This window comes from Oryzias latipes, chromosome 9 (genome assembly GCF_053564925.1).
Source record: "Oryzias latipes strain Hd-rR chromosome 9, Olatipes_Hd-rR_3.1".
Lineage (NCBI taxonomy): Eukaryota > Metazoa > Chordata > Actinopteri > Beloniformes > Adrianichthyidae > Oryzias > Oryzias latipes.
The window spans coordinates 605,607-622,103 of record NC_136245.1 but is presented as its reverse complement, the minus strand read 5'-3'; the positions used below and the strand labels follow the sequence as shown (position 1 = coordinate 622,103).

The window sequence follows — 16,497 nt, the reverse complement described above, 5'->3', positions numbered from 1 at the left end:
GTCGTGCGGTTTGTCGTGTCGTTTGACATGTCGTGCGGTTTGACGTGTCCTGCGGTTTGACGTGTCATTCGGTTTGACGTGTCCTGCGGTTTGACGTGTCATTCGGTTTGACGTGTCGTGCGGTGTGACGTGTCGTGCGGTTTGACGTGTCGTGTGGTTTGTCATGTCGTGCGGTTTGACGTGTCGTGCGGTTTGTCGTGTCGTGCGGTTTGACGTGTCGTGCGGTTTGTCGTGTCGTACGGTTTGACATGTCGTGCGGTTTGACGTGTCCTGCGGTTCGACGTGTCGTGCGGTTTGACGTGTCGTGTGGTTTGACGTGCGGTTTGACGTGTCGTGCGGTTTGACGTGTCGTGCGGTTTGTCGTGTCGTGCGGTTTGTCGTGTCATTCGGTTTGACGTGTCGTGGGTTTGTCGTGTCATTCGGTTTGACGTGCAGTTTGTCGTGTGGTTTGTTGTGCGGTTTGTCGTGTCGTGCGGTTTGACGTGTGATTTGACGTGTCGTATGGTTTGTCGTGTCTTGTGGTTTGTCGTGTCGTGCGGTTTGTCGTGTGGTTTGACGTGTCGTGCGGTTTGACGTGCCGTATGGTTTGTTGTGTCTTGTGGTTTGTCGTGCGGTTTGTTGTGTGGTTTGACGTGTCGTGCGGTTTGACATGTCGTATGGTTTGTCGTGTCTTGTCGTTTGTCGTGTCGTGCGGTTTGACGTGTGGTTTGACGTGTCGTGCGGTTTTTTGTGTCTTGTCGTTTGTCGTGTCGTGCGGTTTGTCGTGTGGTTTGACGTGTCGTGCGGTTTGACGTGTCGTATGGTTTGACGTGTCGTGTGGTTTGTCGTATCGTGCGGTTTGTCGTGTGGTTTGACGTGTCGTGCGGTTTGACGTGTCGTGTGGTTTGTCGTGTCGTGCGGTTTGACGTGTCGTGCGGTTTGTCGTGTCGTACGGTTTGACATGTCGTGCGGTTTGACGTGTCCTGCGGTTCGACGTGTCGTGCGGTTTGACGTGTCGTGTGGTTTGACGTGCGGTTTGACGTGTCGTGTGGTTTGACGTGTCGTGCGGTTTGACGTGTCGTGTGGTTTGTCGTGTCGTGCGGTTTGACGTGTCGTGCGGTTTGTCGTGTTGTACGGTTTGACATGTCGTGCGGTTTGACGTGTCCTGCGGTTCGACGTGTCGTGCGGTTTGACGTGTCGTGTGGTTTGACGTGCGGTTTGACGTGTCGTGCGGTTTGACGTGTCGTGCGGTTTGACGTGTCGTGCGGTTTGTCATGTCGTGCGGTTTGTCGTGTCATTCGGTTTGACGTGTCGTGGGTTTGTCGTGTCGTGCGGTTTGTCGTGTCGTTTGACATGTCGTGCGGTTTGACGTGTCCTGCGGTGTGACGTGTCATTCGGTTTGACGTGTCCTGCGGTTTGACGTGTCATTCGGTTTGACGTGTCGTGCGGTTTGTCGAGTCCTGCGGTTTGACGTGTGGTTTGACGTGTCGTGCGGTTTGACTTGTCGTATGGTTTGACGTGTCGTGTGGTTTGTCGTATCGTGCGGTTTGTCGTGTGGTTTGACGTGTCATTCGGTTTGACGTGTCGTGCGGTTTGTCGAGTCCTGCGGTTTGACGTGTGGTTTGACGTGTCGTGCGGTTTGACTTGTCGTATGGTTTGACGTGTCGTGTGGTTTGTCGTATCGTGCGGTTTGTCGTATGGTTTGACGTATCGTGCGGTTTGACGTGTCGTGTGGTTTGTCGTGTCGTGCGGTTTGACGTGTCGTGCGGTTTGTCGTGTCGTACGGTTTGACATGTCGTGCGGTTTGACGTGTCCTGCGGTTCGACGTGTCGTGCGGTTTGACATGTCGTGCGGTTTGACGTGTCGTACGGTTTGTCGTGTCGTGCGGCTTGACGTGTCATTCGGTTTGACGTGTCGTGCGGTTTGACGAGTCGTGCGGTCTGACGTGTCGTGCGGTTTGTCGTGTGGTTTGTCGTGTCGTGCGGTTTGACGTGTCGTGTTGTTTGACGTGTCATTCGGTTTGACGTGCAGTTTGTCGTGTGGTTTGTTGTGCGGTTTGTCGTGTCGTGCGGTTTGACGTGTGGTTTGACGTGTCGTATGGTTTGTCGTGTCTTGTGGTTTGTCGTGTCGTGCGGTTTGTCGTGTGGTTTGACGTGTCGTGCGGTTTGACGTGCCGTATGGTTTGTTGTGTCTTGTGGTTTGTCGTGCGGTTTGTCGTGTGGTTTGACGTGTCGTGCGGTTTGACATGTAGTATGGTTTGTCGTGTCTTGTCGTTTGTCGTGTCGTGCGGTTTGTCGTGCGGTTTGTCGTGTCGTTTGACATGTCGTGCGGTTTGACGTGTCCTGCGGTTTGACGTGTCATTCGGTTTGACGTGTCCTGCGGTTTGACGTGTCGTGGGGTTTGTTGTACGGTTTGACGTGTCGTGCGGTTTGACGTGTCATTCGGTTTGACGTGTCGTGCGGTGTGTCGTGCAGCCTGACTTGTCGTGCGGTCTGACGTGTCGTGCGGTTTGACGTGTCGTGCGGTTTGTCGTGTCGTGCGGTTTGACGTGTCGTGCGGTTTGTCGTGTCGTACGGTTTGACATGTCGTGCGGTTTGTCGTGTCGTTTGACATGTCGTGCGGTTTGACGTGTCCTGCGGTTTGACGTGTCATTCGGTTTGACGTGTCCTGCGGTTTGACGTGTCATTCGGTTTGACGTGTCGTGCGGTTTGTCGTGTCCTGCGGTTTGACGTGTCATTCGGTTTGACGTGTCGTGCGGTTTGTCGTGTCGTGCGGTTTGTCGTGTCGTTTGACATGTCGTGCGGTTTGACGTGTCCTGCGGTTTGACGTGTCGTGCGGTTTGACGTGTCGTGTGGTTTGACGTGCGGTCTGACGTGTCGTGCGGTTTGACGTGTCGTGCGGTTTGTCGTGTCGTGCGGTTTGACATGTCCTGCGGTTCGACGTGTCGTGCGATTTGACGTGTCGTGCGGTTTGTCGTGTCGTGCGGTTTGACGTGTCCTGCGGTTTGACGAGTCGTGCGGTCTGACGTGTCATTCGGTTTGACGTGTCGTGGGTTTGTCGTGTCGTGCGGTTTGTCGTGTCGTTTGACATGTCGTGCGGTTTGACGTGTCCTGCGGTTTGAAGTGTCATTCGGTTTGACGTGTCCTGCGGTTTGACGTGTCATTTGGTTTGACGTGTCGTGCGGTTTGTCGAGTCCTGCGGTTTGACGTGTCATTCGGTTTGACGTGTCGTGCGGTTTGTCGTGCGGATTGTCGTGTCGTTTGACATGTCGTGCGGTTTGACGTGTCCTGCGGTTTGACGTGTCCTGCGGTTTGACGTGTCGTGGGGTTTGTTGTACGGTTTGACGTGTCGTGCGGTTTGACGTGTCGTGCGGTTTGACGTGTCGTGCGGTTTGTCGTGTCGTGCGGTTTGTCGTGTCGTGCGGTTTGTCGTGTCGTGCGGTTTGTCGTGTCGTGCGGTATGTCGTGTCGTTCGGCTTGACGTGTCGTGCGGTTTGTCGTGTCGTGCGGTTTGTCGTGTCGTGCGGTATGTCGTGTCGTTCGGCTTGACGTGTCGTGCGGCTTGACGTGTCGTGCGGTTTGACATGTCGTGTGGTTTGACATGTCGTGCGGTTTGACGTGTCGTGCGGTCTGACGTGTCGTGCGGTTTGTCGTGTCGTGCGGTTTGTCGTGTCATGCGGTTTGACGTGTCCTGCAGTGTGACGTGTCATTCGGTTTGACGTGTCGTGCGGTCTGACGTGTCGTGCGGTCTGACGTGTCATTGGGTTTGACGTGTCGTGCAGTTTGACGTGCGGTTTGACGTGTCGTGCGGTTTGACGTGTCGTGCGGGTTGTCCTGTCGTATGGTTTGTCGTGTCTTGTGGTTTGTCGTGTGGTTTGACGTGTCGTGCGGTTTAACGTGTCGTGTGGTTTGTCGTGTCGTGCGGTTTGTGGTGTGGTTTGACGTGTCGTGCGGTTTGACGTGTCGTATGGTTTGTCGTATCTTGTGGTTTGTCGTGTCGTGCGGTTTGTCGTGTGGTTTGACGTGTCGTGCGGTTTGACGTGTCGTGTGGTTTGTCGTGTCGTGCGGTTTGTCGTGTCATATAGTTTTGTCGTGTCTTGTGGTTTGTCGTGTCGTGCGGTTTGTCGTGTGGTTTGACGTGTCGTGCGGTTTGACGTGTCGTATGGTTTGACGTGTCGTGCGGTTTGACGTGTCTTGTGGTTTGTCGTGTCGTGCGGTATGTCGTGTCGTGTGGCTTGACGTGTCGTGCGGTTTGACGTGTCGTGCGGTTTGACTTGTCGTGCGGTTTGTCATGTCGTGCGGTTTGACATGTCGTACGGTTTGTCGTGTCCTGCGGTTTGACATGTCGTGCGGTTTGACGTGTCGTGCGGTTTGATGTGTCGTGCGGTTTGACGTGTCGTGCGGGTTGTCGTGTCGTATGGTTTGTCGTGTCTTGTGGTTTGTTGTGTGGTTTGACGTGTCGTGCGGTTTGTCGTGTCGTGCGGTTTGTCGTGTCGTGCGGTTTGACATGTCGTGCGGTTTGTCGTGTCGTGCGGTTTGACATGTCGTGCGGTTTGACGTGTCGTGCGGTTTGACGTGTCGTGCGGTTTGACGTGTCGTGCGGGTTGTCGTGTCGTATGGTTTGTCGTGTTTTGTGGTTTGTCGTGTGGTTTGACGTGTGGTTTGACGTGTCGTGCGGTTTGTCGTGTGGTTTGACGTGTCGTGCGGTTTGACATGTCATTCGGTTTGACGTGTCCTGCGGTTTGACGTGTCATTCGGTTTGACGTGTCGTGCGGTCTGACGTGTCGTGCGGTTTGACGTGTCGTGCGGTCTGACGTGTCGTGCGGTTTGTCGTGTCGTGCGGTTTGACGTGTCGTGCGGTTTGACGTGTCGTGCGGTCTGACGTGTCGTGCGGTTTGTCGTGTCGTGCGGTTTGTCGTGTCATGCGGTTTGACGTGTCCTGCAGTGTGACGTGTCATTCGGTTTGACGTGTCGTGCGGTCTGACGTGTCGTGCGGTCTGACGTGTCATTGGGTTTGACGTGTCGTGCAGTTTGACGTGCGGTCTGACGTGTCGTGCGGTTTGTCGTGTCGTGCGGTTTGTCGTGTCATGCGGTTTGACGTGTCCTGCAGTGTGACGTGTCATTCGGTTTGACGTGTCGTGCGGTCTGACGTGTCGTGCGGTCTGACGTGTCATTGGGTTTGACGTGTCGTGTGGTTTGACGTGTGGTTTGACGTGTCGTGCGGTTTGTCGTGTGGTTTGACGTGTCGTGCGGTTTGACATGTCATTCGGTTTGACGTGTCCTGCGGTTTGACGTGTCATTCGGTTTGACGTGTCGTGCGGTCTGACGTGTCGTGCGGTTTGACGTGTCGTGCGGTCTGACGTGTCGTGCGGTTTGTCGTGTCGTGCGGTTTGACGTGTCGTGCGGTGTGACGTGTCGTGCGATTTGACGTGTCGTGTGGTTTGTCATGTCGTGCGGTTTGACGTGTCGTGCGGTTTGTCGTGTCGTGCGGTTTGACGTGTCGTGCGGTTTTTCTTGTCCTGCGGTTCGACGTGTCGTGCGGGTTGTCATGTCGTATGGTTTGTCGTGTCTTGTGGTTTGTCGTGTGGTTTGACGTGTCGTGCGGTCTGACGTGTCGTGCGGTGTGTCGTGCGGTCTGACGTGTCATTCGGTTTGACGTGTCGTGCGGTGTGACGTGTCGTGCGATTTGACGTGTCGTGTGGTTTGTCATGTCGTGCGGTTTGACGTGTCGTGCGGTTTGTCGTGTCGTGCGGTTTGACGTGTCGTGCGGTTTGTCGTGTCGTACGGTTTGACATGTCGTGCGGTTTGACGTGTCCTGCGGTTCGACATGTCGTGCGGTTTGACGTGTCGTGTGGTTTGACGTGCGGTTTGACGTGTCGTGCGGTTTGACGTGTCCTGCGGTTTGTCGTGTCATTCGGTTTGACGTGTCGTGGGTTTGTCGTGTCGTGCGGTTTGTCGTGTCGTTTGACATGTCGTGCGGTTTGACGTGTCCTGCGGTTTGACGTGTCATTCGGTTTGACGTGTCCTGCGGTTTGACGTGTCATTCGGTTTGACGTGTCGTGCGGTGTGACGTGTCGTGCGGTTTGACGTGTCGTGTGGTTTGTCATGTCGTGCGGTTTGACGTGTCGTGCGGTTTGTCGTGTCGTGCGGTTTGACGTGTCGTGCGGTTTGTCGTGTCGTACGGTTTGACATGTCGTGCGGTTTGACGTGTCCTGCGGTTCGACGTGTCGTGCGGTTTGACGTGTCGTGTGGTTTGACGTGCGGTTTGACGTGTCGTGCGGTTTGACGTGTCTTGCGGTTTGTCGTGTCGTGCGGTTTGTCGTGTCATTCGGTTTGACGTGTCGTGGGTTTGTCGTGTCATTCGGTTTGACGTGCAGTTTGTCGTGTGGTTTGTTGTGCGGTTTGTCGTGTCGTGCGGTTTGACGTGTGATTTGACGTGTCGTATGGTTTGTCGTGTCTTGTGGTTTGTCGTGTCGTGCGGTTTGTCGTGTGGTTTGACGTGTCGTGCGGTTTGACGTGCCGTATGGTTTGTTGTGTCTTGTGGTTTGTCGTGCGGTTTGTTGTGTGGTTTGACGTGTCGTGCGGTTTGACATGTCGTATGGTTTGTCGTGTCTTGTCGTTTGTCGTGTCGTGCGGTTTGACGTGTGGTTTGACGTGTCGTGCGGTTTTTTGTGTCTTGTCGTTTGTCGTGTCGTGCGGTTTGTCGTGTGGTTTGACGTGTCGTGCGGTTTGACGTGTCGTATGGTTTGACGTGTCGTGTGGTTTGTCGTATCGTGCGGTTTGTCGTGTGGTTTGACGTGTCGTGCGGTTTGACGTGTCGTGTGGTTTGTCGTGTCGTGCGGTTTGACGTGTCGTGCGGTTTGTCGTGTCGTACGGTTTGACATGTCGTGCGGTTTGACGTGTCCTGCGGTTCGACGTGTCGTGCGGTTTGACGTGTCGTGTGGTTTGACGTGCGGTTTGACGTGTCGTGTGGTTTGACGTGTCGTGCGGTTTGACGTGTCGTGTGGTTTGTCGTGTCGTGCGGTTTGACGTGTCGTGCGGTTTGTCGTGTTGTACGGTTTGACATGTCGTGCGGTTTGACGTGTCCTGCGGTTCGACGTGTCGTGCGGTTTGACGTGTCGTGTGGTTTGACGTGCGGTTTGACGTGTCGTGCGGTTTGACGTGTCGTGCGGTTTGACGTGTCGTGCGGTTTGTCATGTCGTGCGGTTTGTCGTGTCATTCGGTTTGACGTGTCGTGGGTTTGTCGTGTCGTGCGGTTTGTCGTGTCGTTTGACATGTCGTGCGGTTTGACGTGTCCTGCGGTGTGACGTGTCATTCGGTTTGACGTGTCCTGCGGTTTGACGTGTCATTCGGTTTGACGTGTCGTGCGGTTTGTCGAGTCCTGCGGTTTGACGTGTGGTTTGACGTGTCGTGCGGTTTGACTTGTCGTATGGTTTGACGTGTCGTGTGGTTTGTCGTATCGTGCGGTTTGTCGTGTGGTTTGACGTGTCATTCGGTTTGACGTGTCGTGCGGTTTGTCGAGTCCTGCGGTTTGACGTGTGGTTTGACGTGTCGTGCGGTTTGACTTGTCGTATGGTTTGACGTGTCGTGTGGTTTGTCGTATCGTGCGGTTTGTCGTATGGTTTGACGTATCGTGCGGTTTGACGTGTCGTGTGGTTTGTCGTGTCGTGCGGTTTGACGTGTCGTGCGGTTTGTCGTGTCGTACGGTTTGACATGTCGTGCGGTTTGACGTGTCCTGCGGTTCGACGTGTCGTGCGGTTTGACATGTCGTGCGGTTTGACGTGTCGTACGGTTTGTCGTGTCGTGCGGCTTGACGTGTCATTCGGTTTGACGTGTCGTGCGGTTTGACGAGTCGTGCGGTCTGACGTGTCGTGCGGTTTGTCGTGTGGTTTGTCGTGTCGTGCGGTTTGACGTGTCGTGTTGTTTGACGTGTCATTCGGTTTGACGTGCAGTTTGTCGTGTGGTTTGTTGTGCGGTTTGTCGTGTCGTGCGGTTTGACGTGTGGTTTGACGTGTCGTATGGTTTGTCGTGTCTTGTGGTTTGTCGTGTCGTGCGGTTTGTCGTGTGGTTTGACGTGTCGTGCGGTTTGACGTGCCGTATGGTTTGTTGTGTCTTGTGGTTTGTCGTGCGGTTTGTCGTGTGGTTTGACGTGTCGTGCGGTTTGACATGTAGTATGGTTTGTCGTGTCTTGTCGTTTGTCGTGTCGTGCGGTTTGTCGTGCGGTTTGTCGTGTCGTTTGACATGTCGTGCGGTTTGACGTGTCCTGCGGTTTGACGTGTCATTCGGTTTGACGTGTCCTGCCGTTTGACGTGTCGTGGGGTTTGTTGTACGGTTTGACGTGTCGTGCGGTTTGACGTGTCATTCGGTTTGACGTGTCGTGCGGTGTGTCGTGCAGCCTGACTTGTCGTGCGGTCTGACGTGTCGTGCGGTTTGACGTGTCGTGCGGTTTGTCGTGTCGTGCGGTTTGACGTGTCGTGCGGTTTGTCGTGTCGTACGGTTTGACATGTCGTGCGGTTTGACGTGTCCTGCGGTTCGACGTGTCGTGCGGTTTGACGTGTCGTGTGGTTTGACGTGCGGTTTGACGTGTCGTGCGGTTTGACATGTCGTGCGGTTTGTCGTGTCGTGCGGTTTGTCGTGTCATTCGGTTTGACGTGTCGTGGGTTTGTCGTGTGGTTTGTCGTGTCGTTTGACATGTCATTCGGTTTGACGTGTCCTGCGGTTTGACGTGTCATTTGGTTTGACGTGTCGTGCGGTTTGTCGAGTCCTGCGGTTTGACGTGTCATTCGGTTTGACGTGTCGTGCGGTTTGTCGAGTCCTGCGGTTTGACGTGTCATTCGGTTTGACGTGTCGTGCGGTTTGTCGAGTCCTGCGGTTTGACGTGCCGTATGGTTTGTTGTGTCTTGTGGTTTGTCGTGCGGTTTGTCGTGTGGTTTGACGTGTCGTGCGGTTTGACATGTAGTATGGTTTGTCGTGTCTTGTCGTTTGTCGTGTCGTGCGGTTTGTCGTGCGGTTTGTCGTGTCGTTTGACATGTCGTGCGGTTTGACGTGTCCTGCGGTTTGACGTGTCATTCGGTTTGACGTGTCCTGCGGTTTGACGTGTCGTGGGGTTTGTTGTACGGTTTGACGTGTCGTGCGGTTTGACGTGTCATTCGGTTTGACGTGTCGTGCGGTGTGTCGTGCAGCCTGACTTGTCGTGCGGTCTGACGTGTCGTGCGGTTTGACGTGTCGTGCGGTTTGTCGTGTCGTGCGGTTTGACGTGTCGTGCGGTTTGTCGTGTCGTACGGTTTGACATGTCGTGCGGTTTGACGTGTCCTGCGGTTCGACGTGTCGTGCGGTTTGACGTGTCGTGTGGTTTGACGTGCGGTTTGACGTGTCGTGCGGTTTGACATGTCGTGCGGTTTGTCGTGTCGTGCGGTTTGTCGTGTCATTCGGTTTGACGTGTCGTGGGTTTGTCGTGTCGTGCGGTTTGTCGTGTCGTTTGACATGTCGTGCGGTTTGACGTGTCCTGCGGTTTGACGTGTCATTCGGTTTGACGTGTCCTGCGGTTTGACGTGTCATTCGGTTTGACGTGTCGTGCGGTTTGTCGTGTCCTGCGGTTTGACGTGTCATTCGGTTTGACGTGTTGTGCGGTTTGTCGTGTCGTGCGGTTTGTCGTGTCGTTTGACATGTCGTGCGGTTTGACGTGTCCTGCGGTTTGACGTGTCGTGCGGTTTGACGTGTCGTGTGGTTTGACGTGCGGTTTGACGTGTCGTGCGGTTTGACGTGTCGTGCGGTTTGTCGTGTCGTGCGGTTTGACGTGTCCTGCGGTTCGACGTGTCCTGCGGTTTGTCGTGTCGTGCGGTTTGTCGTGTCGTTTGACATGTCGTGCGGTTTGACGAGTCATTCGGTTTGACGTGTCCTGCGGTTTGACGTGTCATTTGGTTTGACGTGTCGTGCGGTTTGTCGAGTCCTGCGGTTTGACGTGTCATTCGGTTTGACGTGTCGTGCGGTTTGTCGAGTCCTGCGGTTTGACGTGTCATTCGGTTTGACGTGTCGTGCGGTTTGTCGAGTCCTGCGGTTTGACGTGTCATTCGGTTTGACGTGTCGTGCGGTTTGTCGTGCGGTTTGTCGTGCGGTTTGTCGTGTCGTGCGGTTTGACGTGTCCTGCGGTTCGACGTGTCGTGCGGTTTGACGTGTCGTGCGGTTTGTCGTGTCGTGCGGTTTGTCGAGTCCTGCGGTTTGACGTGTCATTTGGTTTGACGTGTCGTGCGGTTTGTCGAGTCCTGCGGTTTGACGTGTCATTCGGTTTGACGTGTCGTGCGGTTTGTCGTGCGGTTTGTCGTGCGGTTTGTCGTGTCGTGCGGTTTGACGTGTCCTGCGGTTCGACGTGTCGTGCGGTTTGACGTGTCGTGCGGTTTGTCGTGTCGTGCGGTTTGACGTGTCCTGCGGTTTGACGAGTCGTGCGGTTTGACGTGTCGTGCGGTTTGTCGTGTCGTGCGGTTTGACGTGTCGTGTGGTTTGACGTGTCCTGCGGTTCGACGTGTCGTGCGGTTTGACGTGTCGTGCGGTTTGACGTGTCGTGCGGTTTGTCGAGTCCTGCGGTTTGACGTGTCATTTGGTTTGACGTGTCGTGCGGTTTGTCGAGTCCTGCGGTTTGACGTGTCATTCGGTTTGACGTGTCGTGCGGTTTGTCGTGCGGTTTGTCGTGCGGTTTGTCGTGTCGTGCGGTTTGACGTGTCCTGCGGTTCGACGTGTCGTGCGGTTTGACGTGTCGTGCGGTTTGTCGTGTCGTGCGGTTTGACGTGTCCTGCGGTTTGACGAGTCGTGCGGTCTGACGTCTCGTGCGGTTTGTCGTGTCGTGCGGTTTGACGTGTCGTGTGGTTTGACGTGTCATTCGGTTTGACGTGCAGTTTGTCGTGTGGTTTGTTGTGCGGTTTGTCGTGTCGTGCGGTTTGACGTGTGATTTGACGTGTCGAATGGTTTGTCGTGTCTTGTGGTTTGTCGTGTCGTGCGGTTTGTCGTGTGGTTTGACGTGTCGTGCGGTTTGACGTGCCGTATGGTTTGTTGTGTCTTGTGGTTTGTCGTGCGGTTTGTTGTGTGGTTTGACGTGTCGTGCGGTTTGACATGTCGTATGGTTTGTCGTGTCTTGTCGTTTGTCGTGTCGTGCGGTTTGACGTGTGGTTTGACGTGTCGTGCGGTTTTTTGTGTCTTGTCGTTTGTCGTGTCGTGCGGTTTGTCGTGTGGTTTGACGTGTCGTGCGGTTTGACGTGTCGTATGGTTTGACGTGTCGTGTGGTTTGTCGTATCGTGCGGTTTGTCGTGTGGTTTGACGTGTCGTGCGGTTTGACGTGTCGTGTGGTTTGTCGTGTCGTGCGGTTTGACGTGTCGTGCGGTTTGTCGTGTCGTACGGTTTGACATGTCGTGCGGTTTGACGTGTCCTGCGGTTCGACGTGTCGTGCGGTTTGACGTGTCGTGTGGTTTGACGTGCGGTTTGACGTGTCGTGTGGTTTGACGTGTCGTGCGGTTTGACGTGTCGTGTGGTTTGTCGTGTCGTGCGGTTTGACGTGTCGTGCGGTTTGTCGATTTGTACGGTTTGACATGTCGTGCGGTTTGACGTGTCCTGCGGTTCGACGTGTCGTGCGGTTTGACGTGTCGTGTGGTTTGACGTGCGGTTTGACGTGTCGTGCGGTTTGACGTGTCGTGCGGTTTGACGTGTCGTGCGGTTTGTCATGTCGTGCGGTTTGTCGTGTCATTCGGTTTGACGTGTCGTGGGTTTGTCGTGTCGTGCGGTTTGTCGTGTCGTTTGACATGTCGTGCGGTTTGACGTGTCCTGCGGTTTGACGTGTCATTCGGTTTGACGTGTCCTGCGGTTTGACGTGTCATTCGGTTTGACGTGTCGTGCGGTTTGTCGAGTCCTGCGGTTTGACGTGTGGTTTGACGTGTCGTGCGGTTTGACTTGTCGTATGGTTTGACGTGTCGTGTGGTTTGTCGTATCGTGCGGTTTGTCGTGTGGTTTGACGTGTCATTCGGTTTGACGTGTCGTGCGGTTTGTCGAGTCCTGCGGTTTGACGTGTGGTTTGACGTGTCGTGCGGTTTGACTTGTCGTATGGTTTGACGTGTCGTGTGGTTTGTCGTATCGTGCGGTTTGTCGTGTGGTTTGACGTATCGTGCGGTTTGACGTGTCGTGTGGTTTGTCGTGTCGTGCGGTTTGACGTGTCGTGCGGTTTGTCGTGTCGTACGGTTTGACATGTCGTGCGGTTTGACGTGTCCTGCGGTTCGACGTGTCGTGCGGTTTGACATGTCGTGCGGTTTGACGTGTCGTACGGTTTGTCGTGTCGTGCGGCTTGACGTGTCATTCGGTTTGACGTGTCGTGCGGTTTGACGAGTCGTGCGGTCTGACGTGTCGTGCGGTTTGTCGTGTGGTTTGTCGTGTCGTGCGGTTTGACGTGTCGTGTTGTTTGACGTGTCATTCGGTTTGACGTGCAGTTTGTCGTGTGGTTTGTTGTGCGGTTTGTCGTGTCGTGCGGTTTGACGTGTGGTTTGACGTGTCGTATGGTTTGTCGTGTCTTGTGGTTTGTCGTGTCGTGCGGTTTGTCGTGTGGTTTGACGTGTCGTGCGGTTTGACGTGCCGTATGGTTTGTTGTGTCTTGTGGTTTGTCGTGCGGTTTGTCGTGTGGTTTGACGTGTCGTGCGGTTTGACATGTAGTATGGTTTGTCGTGTCTTGTCGTTTGTCGTGTCGTGCGGTTTGTCGTGCGGTTTGTCGTGTCGTTTGACATGTCGTGCGGTTTGACGTGTCCTGCGGTTTGACGTGTCATTCGGTTTGACGTGTCCTGCGGTTTGACGTGTCGTGGGGTTTGTTGTACGGTTTGACGTGTCGTGCGGTTTGACGTGTCATTCGGTTTGACGTGTCGTGCGGTGTGTCGTGCAGCCTGACTTGTCGTGCGGTCTGACGTGTCGTGCGGTTTGACGTGTCGTGCGGTTTGTCGTGTCGTGCGGTTTGACGTGTCGTGCGGTTTGTCGTGTCGTACGGTTTGACATGTCGTGCGGTTTGACGTGTCCTGCGGTTCGACGTGTCGTGCGGTTTGACGTGTCGTGTGGTTTGACGTGCGGTTTGACGTGTCGTGCGGTTTGACATGTCGTGCGGTTTGTCGTGTCGTGCGGTTTGTCGTGTCATTCGGTTTGACGTGTCGTGGGTTTGTCGTGTCGTGCGGTTTGTCGTGTCGTTTGACATGTCGTGCGGTTTGACGTGTCCTGCGGTTTGACGTGTCATTCGGTTTGACGTGTCCTGCGGTTTGACGTGTCATTCGGTTTGACGTGTCGTGCGGTTTGTCGTGTCCTGCGGTTTGACGTGTCATTCGGTTTGACGTGTTGTGCGGTTTGTCGTGTCGTGCGGTTTGTCGTGTCGTTTGACATGTCGTGCGGTTTGACGTGTCCTGCGGTTTGACGTGTCGTGTGGTTTGACGTGCGGTTTGACGTGTCGTGCGGTTTGACGTGTCGTGCGGTTTGACGTGTCCTGCGGTTCGACGTGTCGTGCGGTTTGACGTGTCGTGCGGTTTGTCGTGTCGTGCGGTTTGACGCGTCCTGCGGTTTGACGAGTCGTGCGGTCTGACGTGTCATTCGGTTTGACGTGTCGTGGGTTTGTCGTGTCGTGCGGTTTGTCGTGTCGTTTGACATGTCGTGCGGTTTGACGAGTCATTCGGTTTGACGTGTCCTGCGGTTTGACGTGTCATTTGGTTTGACGTGTCGTGCGGTTTGTCGAGTCCTGCGGTTTGACGTGTCATTTGGTTTGACGTGTCGTGCGGTTTGTCGAGTCCTGCGGTTTGACGTGTCATTCGGTTTGACGTGTCGTGCGGTTTGTCGAGTCCTGCGGTTTGACGTGTCATTCGGTTTGACGTGTCGTGCGGTTTGTCGAGTCCTGCGGTTTGACGTGTCATTCGGTTTGACGTGTCGTGCGGTTTGTCGTGCGGTTTGTCGTGCGGTTTGTCGTGTCGTGCGGTTTGACGTGTCCTGCGGTTCGACGTGTCGTGCGGTTTGACGTGTCGTGCGGTTTGTCGTGTCGTGCGGTTTGTCGAGTCCTGCGGTTTGACGTGTCATTTGGTTTGACGTGTCGTGCGGTTTGTCGAGTCCTGCGGTTTGACGTGTCATTCGGTTTGACGTGTCGTGCGGTTTGTCGTGCGGTTTGTCGTGCGGTTTGTCGTGTCGTGCGGTTTGACGTGTCCTGCGGTTCGACGTGTCGTGCGGTTTGACGTGTCGTGCGGTTTGTCGTGTCGTGCGGTTTGACGTGTCCTGCGGTTTGACGAGTCGTGCGGTCTGACGTGTCGTGCGGTTCGACGTGTCGTGCGGTTTGACGTGTCGTGCGGTTCGACGTGTCGTGTGATTTGACGTGTCCTGCGGTTCGACGTGTCGTGCGGTTTGACGTGTCGTGCGGTTTGACGTGTCGTGCGGTTTGTCGAGTCCTGCGGTTTGACGTGTCATTTGGTTTGACGTGTCGTGCGGTTTGTCGAGTCCTGCGGTTTGACGTGTCATTCGGTTTGACGTGTCGTGCGGTTTGTCGTGCGGTTTGTCGTGCGGTTTGTCGTGTCGTGCGGTTTGACGTGTCCTGCGGTTCGACGTGTCGTGCGGTTTGACGTGTCGTGCGGTTTGTCGTGTCGTGCGGTTTGACGTGTCCTGCGGTTTGACGAGTCGTGCGGTCTGACGTCTCGTGCGGTTTGTCGTGTCGTGCGGTTTGACGTGTCGTGTGGTTTGACGTGTCATTCGGTTTGACGTGCAGTTTGTCGTGTGGTTTGTTGTGCGGTTTGTCGTGTCGTGCGGTTTGACGTGTGGTTTGACGTGTCGTATGGTTTGTCGTGTCTTGTGGTTTGTCGTGTCGTGCGGTTTGTCGTGTGGTTTGACGTGTCGTGCGGTTTGGCGTGCTGTATGGTTTGTTGTGTCTTGTGGTTTGTCGTGCGGTTTGTCGTGTGGTTTGCCGTGTCGTGCGGTTTGACATGTCGTATGGTTTGTCGTGTCTTGTCGTTTGTCGTGTCGTGCGGTTTGACGTGTGGTTTGACGTGTCGTGCGGTTTGTTGTGTCTTGTCGTTTGTCGTGTCGTGCGGTTTGTCGTGTGGTTTGACGTGTCGTGCGGTTTGACTTGTCGTATGGTTTGACGTGTCGTGTGGTTTGTCGTATCGTGCGGTTTGTCGTGTGGTTTGACGTATCGTGCGGTTTGACGTGTCGTGTGGTTTGTCGTGTCGTGCGGTTTGACGTGTCGTGCGGTTTGTCGTGTCGTACGGTTTGACATGTCGTGCGGTTTGACGTGTCCTGCGGTTCGACGTGTCGTGCGGTTTGACGTGTCGTGCGGTTTGACGTGTCGTGCGGTTTGACGTGTCGTGCGGTTTGACGTGTCGTGCGGTTTTATGTGTCGTGCGGTTTGACGTGTCGTGCGGTTTGTCGTGTCGTGCGGTTTGACGTGTCGTGCGGTTTGACGTGTCCTGCGGTTTGACGTGTCGTGCGGTTTGACGTGTCGTGCGGTTTGACGTGTCGTGCGGTTTGACGTGTCGTGCGGTTTGTCGTGTCGTGCGGTTTGTCGTGTCGTGCGGTTTGTCGTGTTTGCCTTTAGGAGGAAACAAAAGGTTAACAAGCTTCCTGTGGACGACTGAAGGACTGACTCTGCCCGTGGCCTTCTGATACGCCGTGCAGATGAGCTGCCGCTGAGCGCTGCTTCTGTCGGCCAGGACGTCCGTCAGCATCTTCTCGTTCGTACCTTTAGGATTCAGAAGAGTCAAAGCAGACGTGAACATCACAGCCGATCAGTAATCGTCTAAAACGTTGACACGGAGCGTCTTTTGTTTGTTGCAGGGACAGACTTAGAACTGGCTTATTACCATATTTGTAACTCTGGTCAGTTCACCAGCTGTAAATATCTACTGTATTTATTTCAAATACGGCAAAAGCCTTGGGACAAAATCTCCACACAGTTCCTCCACTGACGATGAAACGTTTCCACACAATTAGCATTGAGAACATCAACTGAAAAGTCTCAACAGTATATCATGAATCATAAATGTCCCATCCAGAATAATGTCAAAGGTTTATTTGTTCATGTAAAAACTTGAAATGCTTTTTTCTTCTATTAAGACATTCAAAACATAGATTTAAGTGAATCCAATCCACAGATGTCTTACTTTAAAAATCAACAATGATCTAATCAATTGATGGACATTTCAACTAGGTCTTTTGAAGAAAAGCTTTTTAAATTCAAGACCAGATTTTTGGATAATCTGAATCTATAAACTGCGATCTGTAGTGAAGGAAAGACTTGGGTACCGAGTCCTTTCATGGCCTTTATCAGAGCTTTGGCATCCTTGTCTGCATCAAAGGCTGCTTTGGGCTTGACGGTTCCTCTTTCTCCTCCCTAAAGTCAGATGAATCCAAACGTTTGAGTCTCAGTATTTCCTCATCGATCACAGAAAGGAAAATCACACCTACTTTTGCAGTAAAAGTTGAAAGAGCGTTCTCTTCAACCAGACTTTCCAAATCGTCCTGAAAGAACCGGATGACTTTC

The 16,497-nt window shown here is 54.2% G+C and overlaps 1 protein-coding gene across 2 annotated transcripts in view; it reads right to left on the bottom strand.

Moving 5' to 3' along the window:
- The window catches only part of anxa3a (annexin A3a), a 69,925-nt gene that overhangs the window by 52,662 nt on the left and 766 nt on the right, over positions 1-16,497 (bottom strand). For both annotated transcript variants that reach the window (XM_078952380.1, XM_023958904.2), the window contains 3 exons: positions 16,422-16,475; positions 16,260-16,347; positions 15,602-15,696 (listed from right to left, as the gene is read on the bottom strand). In XM_078952380.1, coding sequence (XP_078808506.1) covers positions 15,602-15,696; positions 16,260-16,347; positions 16,422-16,475 — 237 coding nt within the window. The remainder of the gene's footprint in view (positions 1-15,601; positions 15,697-16,259; positions 16,348-16,421; positions 16,476-16,497) is intronic.